At 44.1% G+C, this 21540-nt stretch overlaps 2 protein-coding genes across 15 annotated transcripts in view; both read right to left on the minus strand.

Moving 5' to 3' along the window:
- Positions 1 to 1636: 1636 nt before the first annotated feature.
- LOC311126457 (uncharacterized protein) lies at positions 1637 to 9248 on the minus strand. Of its 10 annotated transcripts, none has more exons than XM_084200457.1 (8): positions 8918 to 9248; positions 5745 to 5872; positions 5475 to 5512; positions 5263 to 5333; positions 5059 to 5125; positions 4709 to 4906; positions 2773 to 2844; positions 1637 to 2439 (listed from the first exon to the last, which is right to left on the minus strand). In XM_084200457.1, exons 1-8 carry the CDS (start codon positions 9164 to 9166, stop codon positions 2336 to 2338), a joined length of 927 nt encoding a protein of 308 aa, XP_084056583.1. In that variant the 5' UTR covers positions 9167 to 9248; the 3' UTR covers positions 1637 to 2335. The 10 variants fall into 10 exon arrangements, 9 of the variants coding, with proteins under 9 accessions (XP_084056583.1, XP_084056584.1, XP_084056591.1 ...); XM_084200458.1 differs by having other exon boundaries at positions 1659 to 2439; positions 5491 to 5512; positions 5741 to 5872; positions 8918 to 8980; XM_084200465.1 differs by lacking the exon at positions 8918 to 9248 and adding an exon at positions 8207 to 8522 and having other exon boundaries at positions 1659 to 2439; positions 5491 to 5512; positions 5741 to 5872.
- A 2941-nt stretch (positions 9249 to 12189) lies between these two features.
- Positions 12190 to 21540, minus strand: part of LOC311126456 (guanine nucleotide exchange factor DBS-like) — a 36931-nt gene continuing 27580 nt past the window's right edge. Inside the window, exons 9-34 of one of the 5 annotated variants that reach the window (XM_084200452.1) lie at positions 21258 to 21372; positions 20795 to 20914; positions 20464 to 20655; positions 20137 to 20328; positions 19774 to 19930; positions 19415 to 19479; positions 19208 to 19281; positions 18949 to 19015; positions 18729 to 18844; positions 18538 to 18607; positions 18314 to 18406; positions 18113 to 18205; positions 17865 to 17990; positions 17464 to 17685; positions 17228 to 17320; positions 17021 to 17099; positions 16798 to 16870; positions 16468 to 16556; positions 15981 to 16067; positions 15808 to 15867; positions 14948 to 15022; positions 14580 to 14660; positions 14029 to 14138; positions 13768 to 13880; positions 13182 to 13285; positions 12190 to 13071 (exon numbers count right to left, since the gene is read on the minus strand). In XM_084200452.1, coding sequence (XP_084056578.1) covers positions 12992 to 13071; positions 13182 to 13285; positions 13768 to 13880; positions 14029 to 14138; positions 14580 to 14660; positions 14948 to 15022; positions 15808 to 15867; positions 15981 to 16067; positions 16468 to 16556; positions 16798 to 16870; positions 17021 to 17099; positions 17228 to 17320; positions 17464 to 17685; positions 17865 to 17990; positions 18113 to 18205; positions 18314 to 18406; positions 18538 to 18607; positions 18729 to 18844; positions 18949 to 19015; positions 19208 to 19281; positions 19415 to 19479; positions 19774 to 19930; positions 20137 to 20328; positions 20464 to 20655; positions 20795 to 20914; positions 21258 to 21372 — 2746 coding nt within the window. In that variant the 3' untranslated portion in view covers positions 12190 to 12991. The remainder of the gene's footprint in view (positions 13072 to 13181; positions 13286 to 13767; positions 13881 to 14028; positions 14139 to 14579; positions 14661 to 14947; positions 15023 to 15807; positions 15868 to 15980; positions 16068 to 16467; positions 16557 to 16797; positions 16871 to 17020; positions 17100 to 17227; positions 17321 to 17463; positions 17686 to 17864; positions 17991 to 18112; positions 18206 to 18313; positions 18407 to 18537; positions 18608 to 18728; positions 18845 to 18948; positions 19016 to 19207; positions 19282 to 19414; positions 19480 to 19773; positions 19931 to 20136; positions 20329 to 20463; positions 20656 to 20794; positions 20915 to 21257; positions 21373 to 21540) is intronic. The other 4 variants (XM_084200453.1, XM_084200454.1, XM_084200455.1 and 1 more) reach the window with 4 other exon arrangements.

Consider the following 21540-nt stretch of genomic DNA (forward strand, 5'->3'; position numbering starts at 1 on the left):
CGGTGAGGGCATACCAGCCAACCGTTTTTACCTGGTCCTTCTAGTCCGTCATTTCTCCGTATTTAGCGACCAATCGTTTTTACAGTTTTGTCTCTTGCAATTCACGAGTAAATGCAATTCACACTGTGCCTTAAAATGTTCTACTTGTCTACTAATAAATTCTAACTAAAACCTTGTGAGAGTTTGTGCCTATCATGCTGTACCAAAAGCAATTACCACCAACACTGATTGTGTAGCAATCAAGTCTTGCTGCGAAAGGTGTAACAGACCAATCTAAAGACACCACACACAGACGAGATGGGAGACCACGACCAGTCCGTCACATCATTCCCTTTGATCTTTCCGGTGAGCAGTGTCAGTCTTTCTGAATTCATAAAGTAGAATCTGGGTAGGTCATCGGTCAACGATCAATGCGCGACACTGCTCTCTACACATGAAAACAAAACTGAAACTATAAAAGTGCAAATGAGCCGTCGTCGGGCAGTGTGTCCACAAAAGCCTGGGACTTCGTTGGAGGCAGTACAGGGTCGTATTCCCTAGGCTCCAAACAGAATGAAAACTGACTGAAACTGCAAGGGACGACTTGAACTTGTCCTATAGGAAACTCTTGTTTTGAGTTTCCATCGCAAATGGGAGTTTTGCTACGGTCCGCACCAACAAATACAACCTAGTACTTACATAGGTTACAACAGCGCTACCTAACACTCTTCCTGGAGATCTACCATCCTGTTGGTATTCAGTCCAACCCTAACCTAGCATTCATTACCTGATTCAGATAGTTGAGGGTCATGTTCCAGGCCCTGACCAAATTGCAGAAAATGCATTGCATGAACCAATAGTTGCATAGCACGTCATTTGTGATTTGTAAAAAATACAAGTAGAGGCTAATAAATCATCAAATAATGTGAACCAATTATGCTAATATATTATGTTAACTATCCAAGCGTTGTAATACACCCATAAATTAAGAAGCAGACACAATTAAGTCCACCTAGAACGCGCCCGTGGGCTAGCAATGTCAGTCAAACTAGCCAGCTGGCCACGAGTTGCCGGAGCATGTTCAGAGGTAACGTTTAAAACTACGTTTTAATGTTTTTATTAATTTATGAGCTGCAAATGCAATGCTCACTTATTTCTTAATTACCATTTTGTTTCCTCTGGCGGAAAGGAGGTCTGGTTGTCCGCCATGCTGGAAATGTGATCTCGCGTTATTGTGTCATTGTCAACACAGTACATCTACACCACAATATGAAACGTTGATTTGATGATGGTTCTCGATTTTATCGACTGATTGCTATTGTATTGGGTGCTCAGACAAGTCTGGGCGTGGTGCTAGTTTCAGTACACTTGGGGGCTCAAGAGGGCGTTATGCCAACCACAGTTATCTCAAAGATCGAATCTCTCAAACGCTACTACTACAACTACAATATTTGCTGCTAGGCTACTTGCTGTCAAGAAACTAATGTACCATTTAAATTCAGTCCATTCTAGAAGAGAACTGATAATCCTATTTAAAATGCATAAACCAATAATTTTGGGATTTAGGATTTCAGTTAAAATTTCCCCATTTCATAAATGTCCCCATTTCATACCTTCCCAGGTTCGCTGCCTACATACACCTCCCATTCCACTGTCATCCATAAGCAGAGCAGTAACTTTATATTACATTATTACTGTATTAGAACATTTTTGTTTACAGGACATTTCAGATCTGAAATGTCATCACGACTAATTTACATAACAAAAGTTTAATGCATTCTCATTACATGTCACAGTTCTCAGCTTTCCTCAAGTATACTATATTACAGTGTATTCCTAATGAATTAGTCTTACAGTAAATGTAGTACCCATCCATTGAGAAATGTAGAGATACTGGTTCACACATACAGTATAAGGACATATTTAACCTGTGAAGGGTTAGTAAGCACAAAGTACATACAGCACAGAGACGGACACTAAACATCACCTACTTAACATGAATAAAACGCCAATAACCTCGGAACCCAGAACCAATGTATGTCACAACATTATATCGCCTATTACTCACTTAATGTATAATATATCACCCATCTCAGTAGCCAGGGTACAACAAACTGTTTTCAAATATCACAGAGTTAAATGTTTGAACACAAAGGTAGAAAAATATGGCAAATATAAAAGGTTTGAAATATTTACATTCTGTTAAAATTGGGGTGTGAGGTTTTTCCTGTACACATGATCGGACCAGGAAAACTTCAGGTCCTATACTTTCCTAGTCCGGTCACATTGTCAAGGAAAACTCCAGGCCCTAGTTATAACACCTTATAAAACTGCTTTGATCTTCAGCAGTGTGCCGTCATGATCGGGTGAAGCTCATGATACAGGCATCTCTCATGGCAGACCTGGCAGTCCTCACCGCTTCAGTCTCTCTCTGCAGATCCTTCAGTCTCTTCTCCATTTCTGAACAAAGGAAAATAAACAGGGCATTAGGGTGAAATTAATTCTCTGGGCACTGTGTCTGTCTACTGGCCAGTGCTGAGGTCATAATGCATGCATGGAGGTGTTACCGGTCAGAGTATGAGTACGACGGGTCTCCTGCATGCCACATAACTGTGTTAGCCCACCGAGCTTAAGCCTTAGCTCGGGGAGCTAACGTAGGTCTTCTGGTGTCAGGCAAGGTTACTCGTGCTTCCGAACCAGAATTCCTATGAGGAACTAACTTATGGGGACTTTATTCCACGCGCCACAAAGAGAGTGTATTTTGTACTTTATGTGGATGTTTAAATACTTTACCTTGGTCTCTCTTAGCAAAGATCTCTGGCAGCATCCTAGAGGCCTCCAGCACGTTCAGGGTGAGGTTGAAATCTGTGGACACAGGATATTATTTTTTGTTAATCTCTATACTGGCCTTATCATGAAAATATTGCATTACAAGCACACATCCAACAAGGTGCAGTTTCACAATGGACAACAGTACAGCAAACAGTTTTCCAGTCCCAATTCAATAACATTGTTTGCAATTGCTCTTTATAAATTGCATGCTCCGGTTTAGTTAGCCAACACTACAGTCCCATTCGGAAAGTATTCAGACCCCTTTACTTTTTCCATGTTATGTTAGTGTCTTATTCTAAAATTGATTAAATTGTTTTTTCCCCCCTCATCAATCTACACACAATACCCCATAATGACAAAACAAAAACAGGTTTTTAGAAATTTTTGAAAATGTATTACAAATAGAAAACTGAAATATTACATTTACATAAGTATTCAGACCCTTTACATTTACATTTACATTTTAGTCATTTAGCAGACGCTCTTATCCAGAGCGACTTACAGTTAGTGAGTGCATACATTATTTTTCATACTGGCCCCCCGTGGGAATCGAACCCACAAGCCTGGCGTTGCAAACGCCATGTTCTACCAACTGAGCTACATCCCTGCCGGCCATTCCCTCCCCTACCCTGGACGACGCTGGGCCAATTGTGCGCCGCCCCATGGGTCTCCCGGTCGCGGCAGGCAACGACAGAGCCTGGATACGAACCAGGATCTCTAGTGGAACAGCTAGCACTGCGATGCAGTGCCTTAGACCACTGTGCCACTCGGGAGGCCTACTCAGTACTGTTGGAAGGTGAACCTTCTCTCCAGTCTGAGGTCCTGAGCGCTCTGGAGCAGGTTTTCATCAAGGATCTCTCTGTACTTTTCTCTGTTCATCTTTACCTCGATCCTGACTAGTCTCCCAGTCCCTGCCACTGAAAAACATCCCCACAGCATGATGCTGCCACCACCATGCTTCACCATAGGGATTGTGCCATGTTTCCTCCAGATGTGACACTTGGCATTCTGGCCAAAGAGTTCAATCTTGGTTTCATCAGACCAGAGAATCTTGTTTCTCATGGTTTGAGAGTCCTTTAGTTGCCTTTTGACAAACTCCAAGCGGGCTGTCATGTGCCTTTTACTGAGGAGTGGCTTCCGTCTGGACACTCTACTATAAAGGCCTGATTGGTGGAGTGCTGCAGAGATGGTTGTCCTTCTGGAAGGTTTTCCCATTTCCACAGAGGAACTCTGGAGCTCTGTCAGAGTGACCATCGGGTTCTTGGTCACCTCCCTGACCAAGGCCCTTCTCCCGTTGCTCAGTTTGGCCGGGCGGCCAGCTCTAGGAAGAGTCTTGGTGGTTCCAAACTTCTTCCATTTAAGAATGATGGAGACCACTGTGTTCTTGGGGACCTTCAAAGCTGCAGAAAGGGTACCCTTCCCCAGATCTGAGCTCTATGGACAATTCCTTTGACCTCATGGCTTGGTTTTTGCTCTGACATGCACTGTCAACTGTGGGACCTTATATAGACAGGTGTGTGCCTTTCCAAATCATGTCCAATCAACTGAATTTACCACAGGTGGACTCCAATCAAGTTGTAGAAACATCTCAAGGATGATCAATGGAAACAGATCAATGGAAACAGGATGCACCTGAGCTCAATTTTGAGGCTCATAGAAAAGGGTCTGAATACTTATGTAAATAAGGTATTTCTGTTATTTATTTTTAATAACTTTTCAAAACATTCAAAAAATACGTTTTCACGTTGTCATTATGGGGTATTGTGTAGATAGATTTTGTTAATTAATCCATTATAGAATAAGACTAATGTAACAAAATGTGGAAAAAGTCAAGGGGTCTGAATACTTTCCGAATGCACTGTATTTAATAGTAGTCTATTGTATTATTCTGTCTCACCTTCTTCGCTGGCCTGCTGGGATGAAATCCTCTCAGTGACGGTGTTGAGGCGGGAGGCGAACTCAGAGAAGATGAACTGTGTGCAGCCTGCCTGGTGGCATTTCCTGAAGAACTGTGCAGCTGGACTCATACTGGACCCAAAACCAGATGAGCCAGGAGGCCCAGAATCCCTAGGTGACCCAGAACCACAGCTGGAGTCTGGGGAAAGAATTGAGTTGACTCCTGATAAGTGCACATTGGATATGTAGACAGGTTGACCTATCCCAGTCCAAACCAAGGAGCCAACACACCTCCTAATATGATGGTCCTTTATTCTCCTTCTGTTATAGTAGACATGCACACAAACGTACTGTTTTGGTCAGGGAGAAGGGGGTCCAGTTGTTCCACTTTGATGATGGACAGATGGCTCTTTGAGCACTGCACAGAAAAAAGAAGGGGTCAGAGTAGAAGAAAAGAGCAAAAGTACTGTAGCTAACTACAAGAGTGAAAGAGGTAGGGGACAGCGAAAAAACCCTGCTCATTCAATCACTACTTTGCGTTAAGTGCCAACTCACCTCCCCATTCTCATTCTTAAATGTTGCTCCCTCCAGTCCATACTGAAACTCAAACTGCTCTGCAGCCCCGTCTACAGCATAAAAACAGGAATATTGTGAGTGACATCATAACCACAGGGTTCGTCCTATGAGACCATCTGAAAGTTGACATAAGTGACTATAGAGGACATCTTAGATTGAAACTGATACAACAAAAAACAACAGAAAACAACCTTCTGTCATGGCTACCTCTGAAGTATTGGGATCTTGCCTGGGGGAAGGTAGGAACACAGAAATACAATGTTAACAAACCATCAGAACACTGAAGAACAGTCTTGCAAAGGCTTGGCCATTTTTAACTGTAAAATCAAACTTTTATATGAACTAAATATATAACCTATAGTCTGTCATAACAGACAAGATTTGGTTCTGGGCTCTGAGATAATCTAATACAGTGGGCCTATTACCAATGTTATCTTCCAATATACATGATACCCACTGACATCCCAGTCTTTGGGCGCTGCCCCTCCTCCTCCTCCTCATCTTCCTCATATGTGCTCTTGGACATGGTCTTCTCTGCCTCTATTGCAGCTTCTCTTTTTATTGCAGCTTCTCTTTTTAACTTTAATGTCTGAAGAAAAACAATTCATACCACACAACCATTAAAAAAAATAACATTATGGTATGTCACATTTCAATAAGATTTGCAATTGCTATTAACCATGTAAATTTATGCAGAAGATAATATTTCTGTGTTGCATTTCCCCCACCAGATGTATACGAAAACAAGTGGTGGAACTGCTATTTCGTTTTTAAATGTTTTATTGAAGCTTTACATTTGACATGTTGTCCCCTGTAGTAGTCTATTTGTTGGGTGGTTTTATAGACTGTCAATAACAGTATTCATTTTCAAAATAACATGTAGTGGATTAGGGCGGCAGGTAGTTTAGTGGTTAAGAGCGTTGTGCCAGTAACCGAAAGGTCGCTGGTTCTAATCCCTGAGCCGAATAGGTCAAAAATCTGTCTATGTGCCCTTGAGCAAGGCACTTAACCTTAATTGCTCCTGTAAATTGCTCTGGATAAGAGCATCTGCTAAATGAATAAAATGTTAATGTAAAGTGATGCCGTTGTTGTATTTGAATACTGCTTTGCATAGCCGACATGTACATATATCGTGCTACTTTTAGCGCGTCCCATCGCTTCCTATTTATGCTCTCTCTACAGTCAAAGCCTTTTCCTTCAGATCTATGCTGGACTAGCCAAATTAGCAAACTACACGTTTGATAAAACTGTTAATAAATACGTTTTATTTCACATCAGGGTCTGTTGCGTTTCTCAACGGACACCGTTTACTTCAAACGGAACGTTTATACTAGAGTTTATATTGGACCATTTCAGGTTGGTCACTCCACGTTTCCTTACATTTGGTTCCTAGAGTTAACGCTAAACGGGTTTCCGTTGCGAAACGTTTTGCAAAGGTCTGCAACTAATGAATAAACCCCAGAACGTCAAACGATAAAGCAACACAACCGGCGCTTATTAGAGACCGGCTTCTATTGGAGCCAAGTGTCTACTTCCTTAATGTACACAGATTTTGCTCAATAAAATGTTGAAGACTACCACACTGTTGTCCGTCGCAGATCAGGGGTGTAATCATTAGTCCAACAGTTGCTAAACGGAACGTTGGTTGGAACTAAAACGAGAGTTTCTATTGGACAAAATCCGGTAGGTCCCTCCCCGTTTGCTTCCGTTTAAGAACCGTTTTGCAACTGTATTGGCGTAATGAATACGCCCCAGACTTGCAAAGACTAGCCTCCAGCTACTCGCTAACCTTTTTCCTCCCCCCACCTTGCAGTCTCGCCCTCTTCTGATCCACCTCAGACAAACGTTGAAGTTCGAATTTTTGACTTCGCCATTCTCTCACTCGTTTTGGATCAATTCCAAAATGCCTGGCTGTTGCCTCGCCCGAATTTTGCTCTGTGAATTTGATCACTGCTAGCTTGAATTTGATGTCGTATTTTCTTCTTGGTGGCGCCATGGCAATCAACATGATATTTTTTTTATGTACATGACATCACATGACATGGTAACCTCGTAAACAATTCATTTAATGGGGCGTTTATTTGAAACAGGCGTTTATTTGCTGAAATGTGTACCGATGCCCTGGCTATTAAAAAGGGACAGGCGGCTATTTGAGAGTCAGCATTTAATTGAAATTTTACATAACTGGGAACCAAAACAGCATTTCCCGGTTAGTATAATATGCGGAAATCCTCGAATCCGTTTAGCTAAATGTGCGCATTCAATCGATAGATTCGTCATGAATGTATGTAGCCTAACTCAGTTCTTTATTGATTGTTACTCAAATGTTGTAACATCATAACGTTTATATTTTGTTCCCACTCGTTTTAATACCTGTCTCTGGCGCTCCATTGCTTTTGTCTGTGGAGGTCTCGAATTATTTGTTTAAGTAGAGCCCATTCGGAGGTCCAGTTTTCCTGATGACGAGACTAAATGCCTTTTCATGCCACCTCCTTTACATCTGATATTTTGGTCGCAGGGTTTACATTTATCCAGTGAAGCTTTAATTCTGTCGGAGCTGTGCGACAGTTGAACCAAAACTGGGTGAACTTGGTGTTGACATTTTGTGAATGAAAGGAACCAATGGACAACCAAACCAGATAATCTTACAACTGACTAGAACAGCAGACTCGCCTGGTTCTTCTCGGAAATAGTTGTTAGCAATCCTCTGCTCTGACTAAATATCGGCCATTTACCGTATTAACTGTATTTGGGGTTAAAACAAATGCGAGGCACACTTTGAAATGGCAACCTCGTGAAGAGTATATACGGTACAAACTGAGGAAGCCGAGAAACTTGCCGAGGGGGGACCTGTCCAGCTATCAACAGGAATTTGCTATAGTAATCGCCTAAGAGTTAAATAAAACACTTACAGGAGTCTTACCTCTAACGGCAGCCATCAGCTCTCGCTGTGTTTTTATATGTCTTAACGACAGATGATGGATCCTTTCTAAATGGTTTAACATGGATGTTGTGCTTCCGCTCGTCCGCTTCAGAACAGCCGCACACAGCTTGCATGTCACACTTTCGGACGAGATTTCATTGAAATATTTCCAGGTGTGACTTTTTTTACGGTCTCTGCTTCTACTTTCCATATCTCACAACCACAGCTTCTCACTGTGTAATTAGCTAATGGAAGGATATTTTGCGCTACCTCGCCTGAACGTACTGTTTCTAGCTAGCAGTCTGGAATCTAGACTGACATTTACTTGCGCATGCGCGATGATTAAATGCGAACGTCTTCACCACTCCACATAGCAGACACAGTTTACAAATGCAAAATGTAACTATAGAATCAAGCATTCCGTTTCACAATAGCCCACATATTATTTTAATTCTCACACAAACAAACACTATGTGTCTGCAAGACGACAGTCAACTTTTCCATAATTCTCCACAAACGGATCTATCTGGACCCGACTGCAAACCGCCATTAGGAAAGACTGCTACCCCAACCCGAACCGCATGGAATTGAATCGCAACCCGACGGCTTCGACCCGAGCGAACTATATTTGTCATTCATAGGGTAACGCTACTGGGCTCCTTGTTCTACACTACAGTCGGCTACTGTGTAATCAATCAATAGCCGTCTTACCGTGCATCTCCCAATGTGTTTTTTCAAGCTGGAAGTGCCCGTTCTTTGACTATCATAGGCTAACACCCGTTTGCACTTTTTGCATGCTGCGAATCCATCCACAAGTTGTTTGTCAGCGTTAACGATTACTCCAAAATGATCCCATACATTTGATTTGACATTTGCCCTGTTTTTCACGATTCTGAGCTCCCTACTTTTAATTTTTTGGGTCAAATTCTGATTTTCCGTGGTATGCTTTTTGCTTTCCATTTTTTTCTCTATCTTATATATCTGGTTGTGCGGGTATAGAGGTTTGTTGCTTTGGGTAGGCCTAGTCGATGTCACTGTGTTTGTGCACAACCTGTGCTAGCTGGTTGGGTATAGGCTGGCTGAAATTTAGCCAGCAGATCCGACCCGCTTGCTTAGGCTACAGCTGCACTAGGGTCAGACAGACTTTGTAGGGTTTCCCAAAATCGGTCCAGGGGCCACCCCTGGGTGCAGGTTTAGGTTTTTGTCCTAGCACATCAAAGCTAATTCAAATAATCAAAGCTTGAAGATTAGTTGGTTATTTTAATCAGCTGTGTAGTGCTAGGGCAAAAACCAAAACGTCAAATTTGTAAGCTGCTCTGGATAAGACCGTCTGCTAAATGATGTAAATGTGCACCCGGGGGGAGGGGAGAGTTGACCAAATTTGGGAAACCCTGGATTAAGACACTGCGGGGTGCAAAATATGTCTCTGAAAACGTACCTCAATCCAGGGATGAGAAATGCGTTATACTCTGAATTGTCCCATTATCCCGACTGTTACACAGAGAAGATTGAACGACTGCTATTTTTTTCATGCAATCTCCTCGGTGTAACAGTTGGGATAATGGGACAATTTGGAGTCCACGCATTTCTTATCCCTGGATTGAGGTACGTTTTCAGAGACATAACTCACGCCGGCTCTGCAGTGTCTTAATCTACACAGGAAGCCTGTCTGACCCTAGTGCAGCTGTAAGCAAGTGGGTCGGATCTGCTGGCTAGCTGCAGCTGTACTATAGCAAAGAACAGAGCTGTAGGCAGACTTCTCCCATAGGCAGTCTAAAATGACATTTACAAGAAATACAATATTATTTTATAAGGCTACCCAACCCGATACAGGAAATACACACAGAGAGAGAATTACCTGTACCACAAGTGCTTTAATAGAAAAAACAACAGACTGATAGAGAATTTCTGATTTCATAAAGAAAATAGTGAGTTAATAAACAATATAAAAAATATGATTGCTTTACAATAAATAAGTTATGACTATACACTGAGTTATTCACAAAACTAGGAAAGCTCACAGTACACATGGAGAAGACACCTGTAATGACTAAAGTCATGTTTAATAGATGTCTGAACGGCGAGCCGGTGGAATGGATGAAAAAGGGATCTCATAATAAAGTTATTTGACGAGGAAACAAACAGTGATACTGTGACTGCTCTGTCTGAACCATATACAAAACTAATGTTGCAGGACAGGGTAGGCGATGAGAACAAGAGGGAGGGAGAGAGAAAGACGAGAGAGAGATTACATTATAGAGAGACAGACGTAGAATAACATCTTTATCACAGTACATAAGTCATTCCCTTCCTTCTGCTTTCAAATAAACAGTAACTCCTCACTTTCCAAGAGGCAATAAGATAGTCACAGGCCTACCAAAGGTCATATTGGTTACTTACAGTGGGGGGGAAAAAAGTATTTAGTCAGCCACCAATTGTGCAAGTTCTCCCACTTCAAAAGATGAGAGAGGCCTGTAATTTTCATCATAGGTACACGTCAACTATGACAGACAAAATGAGAAGAAACATTTTCCAGAAAATCACATTGTAGGATTTTTAATGAATTTATTTGCAAATTATGGTGGAAAATAAGTATTTGGTCAATAACAAAAGTTTCTCAATACTTTGTTATATACCCTTTGTTGGCAATGACACAGGTCAAACGTTTTCTGTAAGTCTTCACAAGGTTTTCACACACTGTTGCTGGTATTTTGGCCCATTCCTCCATGCAGATCTCCACTAGAGCAGTGATGTTTTGGGGCTGTCGCTGGGCAACAAAGACTTTCAACTCCCTCCAAAGATTTTCTATGGGGTTGAGATCTGGAGACTGGCTAGGCCACTCCAGGCCCTTGAAATGCTTCTTACGAAACCAATCCTTCGTTGCCCAGGCGGTGTGTTTGGGATCATTGTCATGCTGAAAGACCCAGCCACGTTTCATCTTCAATGCCCTTGCTGATAGGAGGTTTTCACTCAAAATCTCACGATACATGGCCCCATTCATTCTTTCCTTTACACGGATCAGTCGTCCTGGTCCCTTTGCAGAAAAACAGCCCCAAAGCATGATGTTTCCACCCCCATGCTTCACAGTAGGTATGGTGTTCTTTGGATGCAACTCAGCATTCTTTGTCCTCCAAAACGACGAGTTGAGTTTTTACCAAAAAGTTATATTTTGGTTTCATCTGACCATATGACATTCTCCCAATCCTCTTCTGGATCATCCAAATGCACTCTAGCAAACTTCAGACGGGCCTGGACATGTACTGGCTTAAGCAGGGGGACACGTCTGGCACTGCAGGATTTGAGTCCCTGGCGGCGTAGTGTGTTACTGATGGTAGGCTTTGTTACTTCGGTCCCAGCTCTCTGCAGGTCATTCACTAGGTCCCCCCGTGTGGTTCTGGGATTTTTGCTCACCGTTCTTGTGATCATTTTGACCCCACGGGGTGAGATCTTGTGTGGAGCCCCAGATCGAGGGAGATTATCAGTGGTCTTGTATGTCTTCCATTTCCTAATAATTGCTCCCACAGTTGATTTCTTCAAACCAAGCTGCTTACCTATTGCAGATTCAGTCTTTCCAGCCTGGTGCAGGTCTACAATTTTGTTTCTGGTGTCCTTTGACAGCTCTTTGGTCTTGGCCATAGTGGAGTTTGGAGTGTGACTGTTTGAGGTTGTGGACAGGTGTCTTTTATACTGATAACAAGTTCAAACAGGTGCCATTAATACAGGTAACGAGTGGAGGACAGAGGAGCATCTTAAAGAAGAAGTTACAGGTCTGTGAGAGCCAGAAATCTTGCTTGTTTGTAGGTGACCAAATACTTATTTTCCACCATAATTTGCAAATAAATATATTAAAAATCCTACAATGTGATTTTCTGGATTTTTTTTTCTCAATTTGTCTGTCATAGTTGACGTTTACCTATGATGAAAATTACAGGCCTCTCTCATCTTTTTAAGTGGGAGAACTTGCACAATTGGTGGCTGACTAAATACTTTTTTCCCCCACTGTACATGGTCACCAGTTGAGGTGACTGGTAGCACTCATAGAGCAACAATCTGAAAAGCTACACATGGTATACTTTTCAATCATAGCATTCATAATCTTTTTTATTTACAGTAACTTTCTATAAAAAAAAATACAAACAGTCTTGTCTATTTGTAGACAATCAAGGGGACCATGATGCAGACCAACAGCATTGTAACATAGGCTTACAGTACAACAAAAAGGGCTCAACACAATCCATGTCCACCACTCTATTGCAGATGGAGGGGTGGCTATATCACTGATACCTGATCAGGTTAATCTTAGAATTAGAATTCATAACAGAATTGTATTGTATTTCTATGGGTTTTGTCAGGTTCTTGTCCATAGCATTTTGTCTGCTTGCATAGCTGACGGTTAGATCTAGGATCAGCTCACCCAACCCCCAATCCTAACCTTGACAATTTTAAGAAGGATAAATGCAAAAGTATCAAACTGACCTAAAATCAGTGTCTAGGTGTAGCTGCTGCCAACCTACACTGCTGTGTCTCTTCAACTACACAAGGGCGCCAGAGTCCATTCTCTAGTCAACGACATTTGATTTAGTCTATTGTTGGCATCTTCTTGAAGTTGATGACCAGTATCCTAATCGAGGGGCTTGCCTCTGGGTAAGGTGGGGGGAAGTTGTGTTTAGGGTGGGGGGAGAAAGTGCTGTCTTGCTGGGGGAGCCACCAGCTGGTGCTGTTGGGTTTGGGTCTGGAGACAAGGGGCCTGGGGTGGCCTGATGGGGCCAGGGAAGGGTGGAGGGTTCAGGGCTTGATGTCAGAGAAGCTGGTGTAGGTCTCACAGCAGCTGGATGAATTGCTGAGGTTCCCTGAGCCACTGCCCTCTGGAATACACACACATACACAGGGAGACCAGAGGTTAGAGGAGATGGTTTAGGAGAGATACACACACACACCCCGTTCCACATAATTCTACATGGAGAGGAGGTTTTACCTGAGCTGGTGAGAGACTGGCAGGACTTGGACTCTCCAATCAGGGTGAGAAGGTTGGCTGCAGCCACCCAGCCCTCCTGCTTGGTCTTCAAGTTCTTCACAAACCTGCACCAACACACAAACACACACAACCCCTTGATCACCACCTCACCCCAACTCAACACTGCTCAGATTTGAATACTGGGTCATATTCATTAGGCACAGAAGAAAAGGGACTGCAACAGGGATGTGCTACCTGAACTTGTCCAATAAGAATTGCTTATTTTCGTTTCCTGTTTCAACATGTTTTGTTACGTTTCACTATGGCAGGTCTCTCCAACCCTGTTCCTGGAGAGCTACAGTCTTGTAGGTTTTCACTCCGACTCTAACCTAGCACACCTGATTCTAATAATTAGTTGCTAACATGAATCATGTTAGTTACAAGTGGGGTTGGATCGAAAACCTACAGGAGGGTAGCTCCCCAAGAACAGGGTTGGAGAGACCTGCACTATGGTACTCCCTATTGAATATGAGCCTGTTGGAATAGGTTCTGACTGTTAAAGTGTGAAGCCCAATCAAGTGTAAGGGCGTCGAGGTAATATTCTCACCACTGTCCATCATCTCTCTCCTTGATCAGCTGCACCGTTTCACCACTCTTGACTGACAGGTCCTGGGCCTCTCCCTTCTCATAGTCAGACACCACTGTGTACTTCCCTGCACACTGTACACAGTCACGATATGGTGTTAGATTGTATGTATGATTGTAAACAATTATTTAGAAAAAATGTTTATACGTGGAGCCACATCCCAGCTTGGAGTGGATGAGTATCCTCACGCACGCACGCACCCACACACACACACACACTCACTAGTTTCTTTCCCCCCTCGTCCTCGGGGTCTGAGTTCAGGGGCTCTTCAGGGCTAGAGTAGCCATCATTCTCCTCATTGGCGTCCAATGAGAGCGAGCCCTTGGTCCATCCTAGAGGAGGGAGAGAAGGGACATAACCCAGTTTGGTGTCTTGTGTAGCCTGAAACACACACTCGCTCAGTCGCGCACACACACACACTGGGGGGGGGATTGAGAGTATGAATTTCCAGCAACCTGTCTGACCAGACACTGTCAGGATGGACCGCAATCAGAAAGAACAGGACCAAGTGAGACTACAGTAATCGTGTGGACCATTCAGAACCACAACACTACTCAGCAATAAGGAACGTGACGTTTTTTTGGATAAATATATCAACATATGTATTTAGGTGGTCATGTGTATGCACAGACTCAGGCAGGGGAACAGTGTGTAGGGAGTGAGAGGGGCCAATCTCTCAGTGAAATTCGGCAGCCATTTTGTGATCACCACACATCTTAATCCAGTCTAAACCAGTCTAAAACAGTCCAGTCCAGTTGAATGCTGTACGGTACCTCTCCTCTTGGCCTGTAAGAGACTCGAGGTGCTGAGCCACCTGACTCTGCCCAGGTGGAGGTGAGCGTGAGTGCCTGGGTCTGAGAGAAAGATACATACAACCCTATTGAAACATGGTCAAAGAGATCGACTGCAGCGAACGTGCTCAACCACAATGAATGACCGACCATGGTAACTATGACTCCTGTTGCCTGTCAGTCAACACAGCGTATCATACATTCCCTGATTAACCTTATTCGCTTGTCTGAGGGGAGAAACCGCTGTCTGTAAATCAACACACCCTGACCAACCACGGTTGAAATGATCAAATGCAGCGACCATGGTCGACCACAGATACAGTGAATAGGATTATTATGGGAAGGTGTACCTTTAAAGCCAAACGGAGTAGGATCACTCTTTATCTCATGACGTTTGGTTTTATGGTCAGGGCTTGTGGGAGATCCTAGCCATCACAGGAAGACAGGAATAAAATAGGAAAAGAGAGGAGGAAGAGAGACAAAAGGAGTAGCAAAACACTCAAATAAGACAAATATCAGTAGTAACATATCTTTAAAGTGGAAGTTAAAGTAAGCACAGACAAAGAATGAAGAGAGCAGAGGACATTCAAAGGAGCACCACACACTGTATGTTCTAACTGTATGTTCTGTTTACTACCATTGTTATCCTACAGCACACACTACTCTGAGACAGACTACAGGGGTGAAAAACAGAGATACAGGCTCCCTAAAGCAGTCTATTCACTATCAGCTACACAGTACAACTCTAATTGGTCGTCACTTAAGCAAGCGTTTCCCAACTCTGGTCCTCAAGTATCCCCAACCATACACATTTTCGTTGTAGCCCCGGACAAACACACCTCATTCAACTCATCAAGGGCTTGACGGCAGGTAGCTTAGTGGTTAAGAGCGTTGTGCCAGTAACCAAAAGGTCGCTGGTTCTAATCCCCGAGCCGACTAGGTGAAAAATCTGTCGATGTGCCCTTGAGCAAGGCACTTAACCCTAATTGCTCTTGTAAGTCGCTCTGGATAAGAGCGTCTGCTAAATGAATTTTTAAAAAAAGAAATAAAAAAAAGAAAGTTGAATCAGGTGTGTTCTGTGGCTACATTACAAATGTGTACTGTTGAGGGTACTCGAGGACTGGAGTTGGGAAACACTGACTTAAACTATGGAACAAAGTTACCTCTCTAGATTCTAATCTATGGTCACTTTAGCTAAATTGTCAGGTACCTGATGGAGAGAGGGGCATCCTGGGTAAAGTTAAGCTTTTATTGTCAGGAGGTGAGAGGTCTGTAGAAGGAAGCATGCCATGTATTATCCTATTTAAGTCTATAGTGCTGACATATAGTAACAATGTACAAGAGTACTATGGCAACCCCCTGGTGGCCAGCTAGGGCTGTTACCTTTGTTGTAGTTGCTGAAGCCCTGCAAGGTAAAACGCTTTTTAGCCACAGCTGCTCTGTCTGAGGTAGGACTAGTCGCTGCTTCTTCTGGGCCAGGAGAAGGAGAGGAGCAGGGGAGAGAAGGAAGGAAGGAGAGGTGAGTGGGATGAGAAAGAGGAGAGCGACAGGGAGAGGTGTGTGAGGCATAAAAGAAGGAAGGGATGGAGAGAAGGAAAGTGCAGTGAATAGAAAGAGATAGAAAGAAGTGAAGAGAAAGATTAGTCAACTCATCACAGAGAGAGAAGCAACATTTAGTTAAGAGTCAGTCAGAAGGTAGTATAGTTCAGTGTTTGGCTGAAACAAGAAAAGCTTTAGGAAAGTGATGACTATTAAACACAGTTGAGAGTAAAGAATAGCTTTGAATTTAGCATTGGACCCAGTTTAAAGGTGGTGGTGTCTGAGCGGTCTTTATGTTATACCCTCCTCCCCTCTCTCGCTCTCTGCTCACCTTTGGTCTTTGGGAAGGAGCGGGAGTTAGCATCGGGGCTGCTTGGTTCTCCCTTCTCCTTCATGCTCCTCTCCCCTCTTCTAAATGGACTGAGGAGACAGGAGGATGAAACAGGTCAGTCAGAAACTCACACTGCAACACACTTCGGTAAGACAACATGTTGTATACATGATACATTTCTGTCTGAACCTTCTGTTACATCCCCCTAAACAGGCCCCATTATTCCATGTAATATACAGTGCATAACATTCGGTGGGTCTTTGATTACTTCTCATTTGTGAATGAGAGGCTCTGACTCTGTAATAGGTCAGTATGGGTCAGGTGACTGACCTGAGGCTGACAGGTCCTCCAGCACCAGGGGGGAACTGGAACAGTCCGTCTGATGGCCTCTGTTGGCTGGCTTCTGGAAGACACGCAGGGAGATCAACTACAGTCCCACTAAATCATGACCAGTGAATGTAATACTCAATGTAATTACAATACACTCAAAGTATTAGAAAGAAAACAAATACTATTTGACACCAGGTCTGCCACAGACAGACACTCTACCTACCTCTGTAGGCCTCCAGCTGTGTTGTCAGAACCTTCCGGATCTCCTTCACCCACGTCGTTTTTACCTCAGATGTTGGGGCCTGAAATACAACGATGAAACCCATTTCTGTTTTTTTATCTAAATAGAGTCTGATATGATTTCTGTATCATTGTAAAACAAACTTGTAGACATGTAGTCTGTAGCTGTCGTTTGGGCAAAACCACTCACTTGAACGATGTACACCTCCTCCCGTGAGTTGCACCAGACCTCAAACTTCTTGTTGTCACCTTTGGCGTTCTCAGTGATGCCCACAGCACTCATCTGGTAGAGGGCATACCATTTTGGAAAATGTTAGCTTCTAAAAGCTCAATTTTAACTCACTTGCAATATCAAACACTGTTAGACCTACTACAAACACACATACTGGCGGGCAGGCAGACATACGGACAGACAGACAGACTCACGCTGAGGGACTGTTTAAAGCTGTAAGAGGGGGCTTTCTCATAGCCCTCCCCGTTCTCCTCCCGTCTCTTACAGAAGAGCAGGGCCTTCTCATGCAGGAACAGGTGTCTCTGCATGGGCTTGAAGCGGGCCAGGTCCTTGACCTTGGCGTGACCTTTCTTGTGTTCTGTCCACACACTGAATGACCCCTGCATCAGCAGCCGGCCCAGGTCGCCCATGTTACCCTATCAGAAGAAGGGTCACAGGTCAAGAGAAAGTTAATGTCTCATCAGAAGCTATGGTGCTGCAGTCTTATGTAATATTGACATGTTGACACAATCTCTAAAATAATATGATGTTGACGCCATGAAAGGAATATGCAGTACATTTCAGAGAATGTGAAGTTTGTCGATGATGAACTCACATCATATCCAGTGATAGCGATGAGGTGCATGGAGTCGTTGACAGCCTTCAGGATGCCCAGGATAGAGGTGAGCGCCTCCTGCAGGTCCTCTGACCCCTCACAGCCCTTACTGTACTTCAGCAGCTCCTACAACATACACATATTGAGTTATGTCGATCTGCAATGAGACATTATGAATATAAAGGAGTGGACCAGAATGCTCTTGTGAATCATGAGACAACGTATAGAAGGACAAGTACCGGTCCTACCTTCAACAGGAGCTGGTATTTGGTGATCCTCTGGACAGGTTTCAGGAGATAGGAGTCCAAGCCCAGTTTATGTTCCAGCTTCTTCTGACACTCCTGGTACAGACCAGAACAGGGAAAATACATGAATAGGGGATAACAACCACTTAGGCCTGAAGCTGTTGGGTGTGTGTAACTTAGGGGAGGTGTGGATATGGTGTGTACCTGGAAGAAGGCGCAGTCGGAACATTGTCTCCACAAGCTCTCAGAGCGAGGTTTATTCTGACAATACTTCTCATAAATCTGCAGGTCTGTCATCTATGAGAGAGAGAGAGAATAAAGAAAAGAGAGAAAGGTTGAGAGAGAAATACCCCTGCATCACAAATGCTTCACTACAATCAGAGTAGTGATTAAGACAACATATCCCAGTTCAATCTCCAAACACTCACCCTCTCCAGAAAACACCGACCTACAAGTTCCGGGCAGTCTTCGTACTCTTCCAACTCCCTCAGAAAGGTCCTGGGAGATCATAAGGAAGAGGGATGCAGAGAGAAAGAGATGATGAGTCAGTCAGTACAATGCCTGGGTAATCCTATCACTGTGTAAACACCATTAATAACCGCTAGGGGCGCTCATTTACCTCTTGTGGAAGTGGTAGATCTCAGGCATGTTGCCAAACAGCACATCTTTTTTGTTTTGCAGAGGAATGGGCATGAGGCTGGTCATGGCTGGGTTGTCCATCTCTGAGGCATAGCCCTGAAACACACATTAGGACTAACACAGTTAAGACCGATACACGTGTGAGAGGAGGACGGAGAGGTTTCAGATGGTCCAGGGGAGAGGGATAGAGAGATACACACCTGTAGAACACAGAGCAGCTCCTCCACGTATGCCTTCTCTGTCTCCAGCAGCTCATTCATTACATGTCTACATAGAGAGAGCACAGTCAGACATAATGTAGACAGTTCAGGCTTACATGATACAGACACCAGATGATAAGGGAATCTTTATAATTATTATTTCTATGGGTGAAACACTACACACAGAAGTCAGAGAAACACCACAGACTCACAGATATGCAGCCAGACATAACATCGGACAAAACACAAACAAACGTACTTTCTGAGGATGGCCAGGTTCTCGTCTTCCTCTGACAGAGAGGCACTTCTGTTGCTCTGTAGCTGGCCCTCCACCTGAGAACACACCACAGGATGAGTGTCTGCTGAAGCTACTGGAGCTAGTGTCTCATTTGACATGCATACTGCAGGTATGATAATACTATCCCACAGTAAAACACAGACCAAAGTAAGAGGGACCTCAACTTACTTTTCTACAGCTGACCCCGTTTACAGAGTCTCCCTCTGAGCAGCTCTTCTCCAGCACTCTCTTTGCTATGGGCGAGAGAAAGAGAGAGTGGAGGAGGTGAGGTGGGATAATAACACTATACACATATCTAAATATATATTGACCGATCTAGTTAAAAGAACATTAACCCTATGTCAGGACTGTATTTGTGAGGACAGGGTGCTGATGATGTGTAAACACATGTGGTACGTCAGGACAGGTGTTATACAAGGACATATGGTACATAAGAACTGGTGGTACTTCAGGACAGGTGGTATATAAGGACATATGGTACATAAGTACTGGTGGTACTTCAGGACAGGTAGTATTTATGGACTCACCTGGCGAGGACAGTGGGGACTTGATGGCTTCAGGCCTTGGGGCCACAGGCTGGACTGGCCTGGTCTGTTTGGCTGCCAGCTTCTTCAGACTGACCCTTCTCTTCTCAAACATCTCCTGCATGGACACCTGCTTCTGGAACACCTTCTCCACTTGGTCCTGAGGGAGGAGAGGAGAAAGGATGAGAGAGGAGGAGAGGAGAGAAGAGGAGGAGAAGAGGACCCAGGAACAAAATTACACTCTGGGACACTCACAGGTTTTGATAGCTGTTTGTTTGCTGTGTCATCTTTTCGTTACATTTAATTGATCACATTATGAATCCAGGTCTGAGTGCATGTCCAAGTCAGAGAGATGGATCCCCTTACCTTGAACTCGTGGTTGAGCACTGTCTCGTAGTCCCTGCAGATGGCACTAGGATCAGTCAGTTTGTTCTGTCCCGCCGTATCCAGGTAACGCTCAATCTCCTGCAGCGCTGACTCTGCCCCGTCATGTGATTGACACTTGTCAACGGGCTGAGAGGCCAGCAGGTAGATGCCATCATCACACCACTTAGCAGCCTAGAAGAGGGGGGGGGTTGAGAGTGTGCTTTTAGGGGTTTATGGGGTGGTGTGTGTGTGTTTCTGCATGCATTTGATTGACTTTATTGACTTTGTGTATGTGTGTATATATGTGTGTGTTTACGTCCCCCTCACCCTCTCCAGGCTGTGGTGCAGCTCCATAGCTCTGAGTAAGTGGTCTTTCTTTGCTCTCAGGTAGGCGCTCAGTTCCTCGTTCACGGCTCGGAGCTCGATGCATTTGGGCTGGATGGAGTCCTCAGCATAGTGGGAGCTCTGGATCAACTTGTCACCCTCACGTGCCAGAGCCTGGGCTTGGTCCAATACCTCCTACAGAGGGAGAGGGGGAGAGAGAGAGGAAGTGAGAGAGGGCATGGGGTAGGAGGGATGGAAAGATAAAAGGGAGACATTATTGATTTCTATACGTACTCTGGATAATACATGTCTATCAGTGTGTTTGTTTACTTACACAGACTCTCTCCTCGTGGCTGCTCAGCTCGCGGAAGATGTGATCAGCGTGGGCGGGGCTTATTCCCACCTCCGAGAAAGCTGTCAATCTCTCTGCCACCTGGTCCAGCAGACACCTCACCTGGAACAGCAGCACAACAGTTAGAACACACACAGGTTTGACACATACAGACAGATGTAATGACATTTGGTATGACCTATACACAATATATACTCAGATCCGGTTGTACATGCACACACAGACATGGTATACAAAGATCAGGTGTGACATGCACACACACAGGTGGCCGTGTCAATGTCCCATAGGTGTACCAAAATCAGGGCTGTAATTGCCTCAATGATCTACTTAGTTTGGTAAGGTGTATGTTGCTCTCTGGCGTATTGCTCTCAGGTACTGTAACTAGTGTATTTTACCCAAGGTGTACAGATGTCAGGTGTGTGTAGTCATGTGTTGTCCCACTCACCTCTCTATAATTGTGTTCAAAGTGGCGGAGCAGCAGACATTGCTCCAGCTTGGTCTGATGTCTCACCCAGAACTCATCAAACGCCCGTTCTGTCTCATTCAACTGGGAAAGCAGTCTGATGGAGGAGAGGGAGAGAGGGATGGAGAGGGGGTGGAGGGAGAGAGGAGAAGATGGATAGAGGAGAGGGGAGGAGAGAGATGGGGAGGGAAAGATGGTGAAAGGGTAAGAGAGAGAGGGAGAGATGGGGCAGAGGGGGTGAAAGAGAGAGATGGGGCCAGGAAAA

Source organism: Coregonus lavaretus, assembly GCF_964263955.1.
Source record: "Coregonus lavaretus genome assembly, contig: HAP1_SCAFFOLD_581, whole genome shotgun sequence".
Taxonomy (NCBI): Eukaryota; Metazoa; Chordata; class Actinopteri; order Salmoniformes; family Salmonidae; genus Coregonus; species Coregonus lavaretus.